The 6,718-nt window shown below is 38.2% G+C and overlaps 1 protein-coding gene across 1 annotated transcript; it reads left to right on the forward strand.

The window, feature by feature from the left end:
* The first annotated feature begins 3,253 nt into the window (after positions 1–3,253).
* LOC146390242 (protein-glutamine gamma-glutamyltransferase 2-like) lies at positions 3,254–6,315 on the forward strand. The gene is made up of 6 exons (XM_084921069.1): positions 3,254–3,266; positions 3,357–3,392; positions 4,094–4,261; positions 4,673–4,924; positions 5,125–5,243; positions 6,205–6,315. Exons 1-6 carry the CDS (start codon positions 3,254–3,256, stop codon positions 6,217–6,219), a joined length of 603 nt encoding a protein of 200 aa, XP_084777195.1. The 3' UTR covers positions 6,220–6,315.
* The last annotated feature ends 403 nt before the right edge of the window (positions 6,316–6,718 follow it).

The raw sequence follows: 6,718 nt of genomic DNA on the forward strand, positions 1-6,718 counted from the left end.
GGGACAGTGTAAAAAATATATTTTACCTTAGAACTTGGTGAGCCTAACAAATACCAATCGAATTTCTTATGACTATAGTTATGATTAAGACACTCCTGTTCTATTTTTGTAGTCATTTGCATTATGTTAAATGCTGGGGTAGATCACCCCTACATCCAACATCCATCCATCCATAGTCTCCTTCCACTTATCCAAGTGCAGGTCTTGGGTACAGCTGTCTCAGTAGACATCAAGACCCTGTCCCTGGTGACGACCTCTAACTCTTCTGGAGGGACTACAAAGCCAGCTGAAAAATATAACCTCTGCAGTAGAACATGTCCCAAATACCTCCTCTAGGAGGCATCCAGGAGGGATCATGGTCAGATGAACCACCTCAACTGGCTCATTTTGATGTGGAGGAGTAGTGGCTCTACTCCAAGCCCCTTCTCAGCGACCTTCTTCTCCTGTCTCCAAGGCTGAGTGTAAACATCTCTTGTTTCACCACATCCCATAGGTGCTCTATTGGATGAAGAAGACATTAAATATGGAGGTAATATATATATATATATATATATATATATATATATATATATATATATATATATATATATATATATTATTTATAAAACCTTAAACAACATGCCCACATTAAATTATCTCATATCTCAATGAATTATATGTATAAATTTGCATCTAAATATGTTGTTAGTCACTTATTTACTTATTTTCTTAATGATATCATGAACCATTAATAGTTCCTGAGTAATTACATGGTATAAAAATGTTGTCATTAATCACATTGTATGTGATTTTATTAAGCACTACTGAACAATTTTATCTCTGCTTATAAATCTTTCCATTCTGCAACAGCTTTGAGAGCCTGATAACATTATTACATCAACACTTGCCCTGTTGACCAGAACATCTATAACCTAAATTAGCAAACCTTCTATTTAAGTAGAGATTTATAGAAAGAGGCCTGGCTAAGAAGTTATGTCTTTGATTGATGAAAAGGATAATTTTCATTTCTTTATGATAGAACAAAGGAATGTAGAAATGACAAAAAATATTAAAGGCTTTGTTGTTTGCTTGTCCATATTCTTGTATTTTTGGATAACTGTTGATCAGTAAATAATTAAGCAGTCATTTCAAGTATTAAAAAGAAAACACCAGCTTAAATTAGAGCTTCACAAAAATCAGGAAGAGCTGTCGTTCATTGGGGGAAACATAAAGAAGACTAATGATATCCAGTGGAGGTGTGGCAATGCTCATTTTTGTCTGTTGATTTTAAAGTAGAGCTAAATGTGGCTGTGTGTTTGTATAGGTGTTTGTTTATTTCCATGTTTCAGCTTTTTTGATTTACTGGGTATGAGTATTTGTAGGTGAAAGACTGTTGTGTGTGGGAAGGGCACAGAGTGGAGGCCAGACAGGTGAGCCCTTTTACATCCACTTATCAAGGGCCTGAATTTGGGGATACTAAGGGTTTATTTGAAATGTTATTTTTCCAGGGAGGAATGATTGTGCAGCATACATCTTTAAAAAGCAAGTATTGTTGGGGGGGCTTTTCCATCCATAGGAGGTCAAAAGTATACATACAAATATTTATGTACAAAGCATCTGGATTGTGCACATCAGATGCTTTTGATAGACATCAGTATTCAACATGATTTCTTGAGGTAGAGAAATTAATTAATCTATTTGATAATTAGAGTTGCATGAATAAGAATCTGAAAGGGAGCATGACAAAGAGCATTGATATTTAAAGCATGCAAAGTGAAGGCTGATTCTCAAAGCAGATGGGCGAGAAGATGATTGGACTAGAGCAGGGGTCGGCAACATGCGGCTCCGGAGCCGCATGCGGCTCTTTAGTTCTTATAGTGCGGCTCCGCGTGGTTTGGGAAAATAAATTAGAAGTATTTAGCTGAAGTGTATTTTATTTATGTTAGTTCGTTTTTAACGTGTAGTTCTAAATTGTTAGATTATTGTGATATTGAAATATAAAAATACACTTATATTTTTTATTATTTCTTCATCGGTCAAGATAAGCGGTGTACCCGCCGAAACGCCTGCATTTACCGAGACTTTCAACCCCAGGTAGGTCAATTATGGATCTTCGGATCCACATTATGTCGGCAGCTGTTCTCCACCGTGAACTTTGTTAAAAACAAACACCGCTCACGCCTCACAGATGACAGCTTACAGTCCTGCGTAAAGATGAAAGCCCCGATTTGCAGGCGCTGTGCGCAGAGGTTAAGGAGCAGAAGTCCCATTGTAAACATATCACGGCAGACCCGACGATGTTTGCATGAACACGCTTTTCAGCATCTCTTTATTGACCACTTTTCACACACGGTTGCTGTACGCATACAGCCGGCTGTAGCCTTTCAGCTCACAGCCCGACACATACCAACAACAGCACAGATAGCACAGACGTTAAGGCGGCGAGGCGTGATTGCGGGTGCCGCTCAGGTGCGTCCGCCTCCCCTGCAGCAGCGCTGCAGACCACGCCCCGCCACACACATTAACCAGGTAAAATACATATTTAGGCAGAATTTTGTAAATATCTATTTTTCATTTTTTTAGCAGCATAGTGCTTTTTTTCCAATTATTTTTTTAAAAGTCAGGTCAAGGCTCCAAAAACCCAAAGGTGATATAAGGGTGGCTCACAACAGTTTTTGTTTGCTACATGGATCATTTTAGTTCAGCTGGGTGTCTTTCCTTTTGTTATATTTCTTCAAGAGTTCAAAATGTGTTAATTACATAAATAAAATGTAATTTTCTCTGTAGCCTGTAGCACTTCATGGATTTCATAAGCAGCACACCTTAGTTGTTCACACAAAGCATTATCTTATCCATCTTATCTTCATTTTAGATGTCAAAAAGTATTTGCGGCTCCCAGTGTTTTCTTTTGCGTGGAAACCAGGTCCAAATGGCTCTTTGGGTGTTAAAGGTTGCAGACCCCTGGACTAGAGTAATGATGTCAGTACTGAGTTTGACAGCATGGGAAAGTGATAGTGGTGTAAAGAAGTTTGACTAGAAGAATGTCATGACTGCTTCATTTTTTCAACTCAAATCTGACCACTTATATTCACAAATTATTTCAGGCCAAATAAATTATCGGTATATTTGAACGAGGCACTCCTGCAGGTATAATGTACTTTATTTAATTTAATTTTTTTTTTCCCTTTGCTGCAAGCAGGAAATAAACTCCGAGTGGCCCGTGACTGGTGTTCCCTTTTTCCTAGCTAAACATAAAGAAACTACAGGTAGCTCAATGCTTTCACACAGTACTACTGTATTATTAGTCCACCAAGAGAAAAAGATGCATTGATAAAAAAAATTGATTGAAGCTTTTTGTGCTTGGCTTTCACCAGCAGGTGTTTATCTGGAGGGCATCAGGCTTAAAGCCATAGGTGTGGTGTCTGCTACATTTTCACTTTTTCAGAGATTTTTCCTGACAGTTAAAGTATGCAGTCAGACAAGAATCCAGATGAGTTTGATATTCTGTGAATGAATACCAGACGACAAACAACCATATCACCAAACCAGCCGTACACCAACTACTTAAGGTCAAACCACCAGTACCACCAGGATCAGGGAGGGGCAGCTATGTGCTCCGACCAGTTGGTGGTGACGGGAGAAATCAAAGTTCACCGGGGTTGATTTAAAAGTGGAATTTAGTAATTAGTGAATATTGATTGCTAATCATTGATTCTCTAAAAAAAAAATCATCTTGTTCTCACAGATGTTTGAAAATAGTTGAAAATTATTAACTCTTTTATATTTTTTCACAGTTTTCAAAAGCCCACAATATGTGAAAGGGGCGCTAACAGAAAGTAAATAACAACTTAAAAAGAGGTCATTGCAGAGGAATTTATGATCAAAACTGAGATATTTTTGAGATAATTTTAATACTTTTGAATCCTAGAAGAGTTAAAAACAGTAAGATAGGAAACCTGTGACTCAAATGTCATCACTTCCATTTCTGAATTATAACTTCCTGTAAAACTTCAAGCTTGCCAGTTAACAAAGGCTTTTCGTGTCATACTGATAGTTGCTTTTGTGGCTCTCTAAGATAATTACATTTGTACTTATGTTGTGTTTTTTGTTGCAGGAATTAACAAGGTGAATTTTCACTGCGTGACTAACAACACTGCTCATCGCACCATTGAAATTACAAGAAAGCAGCTGATTGTTAGGCGTGGCCAGCCCTTCCTGCTGACCCTGGAAATGGTGCAGCCTTTCAGTGTCAGGGACACACTCCTGCTCACTGTGGAGACAGGTAGCCACTTGAACTGGTTTTAAAGCCAATTTTTCTGCCACACTGTTTGTCATCACATCACATGCTTCAAAACATTAAAATAGTCCACTGACAAATAACTATTTACAATATAATGTTTAAAAGTTCTTAATATGGTAAAGTGTCCATACAGGAGTTAAATAACATTATATTTGAACCCAACAATTAACATAACACATTTGTAACTCTACAAAATCACCTGTTGATGTCCTCCAGCTTATTGGCAGTCTATTATGGTTAGGCTCTGGTTAACAACCATTGCCTAATCATAGTCCTCAGTGACCTGGTGGAAGTAAAGAGGTTAAGTAGAGTTTTTTGAAGAAAACAACAAAATAAAACTGATTGATCCCTGAAATGTAACAAGTGCTCTTCCCCACTTCTTCCTTACTTCAGGTCCTGCTCCATCAGAAAGACATGGAACACGTTCTCAGTTTGGTAACCCATCTGCCAAATATACCAGTGATGCCAAGGCAATATGGAAGTATGAGATTGACAGGAGTGCTGTCCTGGAGAGGGGCATTGTGGCTCTCTCTGTGACCCCACCAACTGACGCTCCTGTGGGGAAATACTCCCTGTCTGCAATGACACATGGTGAAACAAGAAATCTGGGAACTTTGGTGGTGCTCTTCAACCCCTGGTGCTCTGGTGAGAAGCAAAGTTTTAGTCCTGATAAGTAAAACAAAAGAAAAAGAAAAAAGACAGACAATCTGTAACTAATAGAAGTTATTATCTATAGATAGAGGTTTTTGTTGTGGTTTTTGATATATGAACTTACCATAAAAGCTGAGTCATTCTGCTAATAAATTTGCTAAGGATGCTTGCATTATATTTGCATGTGTCTGCAGGTGACTGGGTGTATCTTCCCGATGACAGAGAAAGACAAGAATATGTGATGAATGAAGAGGGAACCGTCTACACAGGAACATCACACTACATAGGTTCACAGCCCTGGATCTTTGGACAGGTCAGCACCAGAGTGCTGCCATGCTTAGTCTACCATATTTGGCCAGTATTCTGAAGGTTACGCAAAATTGAATGTTAGTTACAAAAAAGTGATTTATATGAGAAACAGGAAGATTAGCTAGTCAATTATCTGTCAGTTTTGTACTTCCCCTAAACCTGTAACAATTAGTAATATGTGTGAAGCAAGAAAGCTGAAAATATATTTATTTGGAAATTAGCTGAAGCACATAGTCATGTGAAAACTTCACAGGACTGTATACAGCATAATGAAAAACTAAGTAAATCCAATGATTTGACAGCTTCTAGAACCTACTTTAACAGCAATACACAGAGTTTTGTTTTCTGCATGGCTTTATGACTTTCTTAACCCACTGTACTGACAGTTGATATGAGGTTTTTGTGCTAATATGTTCTGTTTGGTTTTTCTCCAAATATCATTCTGGCCAAACATTTGCACTTTGGTATCATCTGTCTTCTTCTTCCAGAAGTCTTGTGATTTGTTGAGCTGCACTGCGATGTTGTTTTTAGAGAAAAGAGGCTTTCTCTTGGCAGCTCAGACTTGTTCACTCTTTTTCTAATTGTACTGTAGAGAACATCAAGATGTAACATGCTAACTGAGGCCTGTAGAATACCTCTGGGATTTTTCCAGGTATCCTGAGTATTGGATGGTCTGATCTTAGGGTGAATTTTCAGCAACATAAAGTTATAAGAATATAACCAGATAATTATTTAGAGAAACCAGAATCATTAAAACCAGAAGAAAGTAGAATAATTGAATTTGATTGTTTTGTGTTTTTTGTTTTTTCACTTTTTAAAATCATTTTAGGCTCTTTATCTTCCTATTTAAAGGGATTTGAGACAGTTTTTGTTATGATTTGATGCTAGATTTTTAAAGACTTGATTTGAATTTGAATTTGAATATGACATAAATGCACTAAAAAACCTGGTCTGCACTTCCACAGGCCCCGCTGGTTTAGAGACTTATTCCTCATGAAGAAAGCAAGACAATGACGGAACCGGATTTACATGCTAGCAAGGGAGGCTGGTCGGAACCAGGCTCTTGGAGCTAAACGCTCCTCACCTCACCTGTCTCCTAGCCAGCATCAAATAAACAGCCTTCCTTGCTGCCTTTTATTGAAAACAGTTACAGTACACACAAGCACCACCCATTGTAAAAGCCCCCTATGGTTCTAAAAGATAAGGCACTATGTGTGTATGTGTGTGCACGTGTAAGCACGTGTGTGTATGTGTGTGTATGCATGTGAGAGAATGTGTGTGTGTATGCATGTGAGTGTGTGTGTTTGTGTTTGGGGGTGCGTTTGTGTGACCTCCAGCTTACCAAAAGGGTAATAAAAGCAGGAAGCTTACTAACCAAGAAAACAAAACCCTCACATAGATGTCCCTATAATAAAACACTACAGCCTCACCCACCATTTAACAGGCTGGAGAGGTGGTCAGAGACAAAGGAATGTCTTT

Source organism: Perissodus microlepis, chromosome 3, assembly GCF_051167445.1.
Source record: "Perissodus microlepis isolate ML-2025 ecotype Zambia chromosome 3, ASM5116744v1, whole genome shotgun sequence".
NCBI lineage: Eukaryota > Metazoa > Chordata > Actinopteri > Cichliformes > Cichlidae > Perissodus > Perissodus microlepis.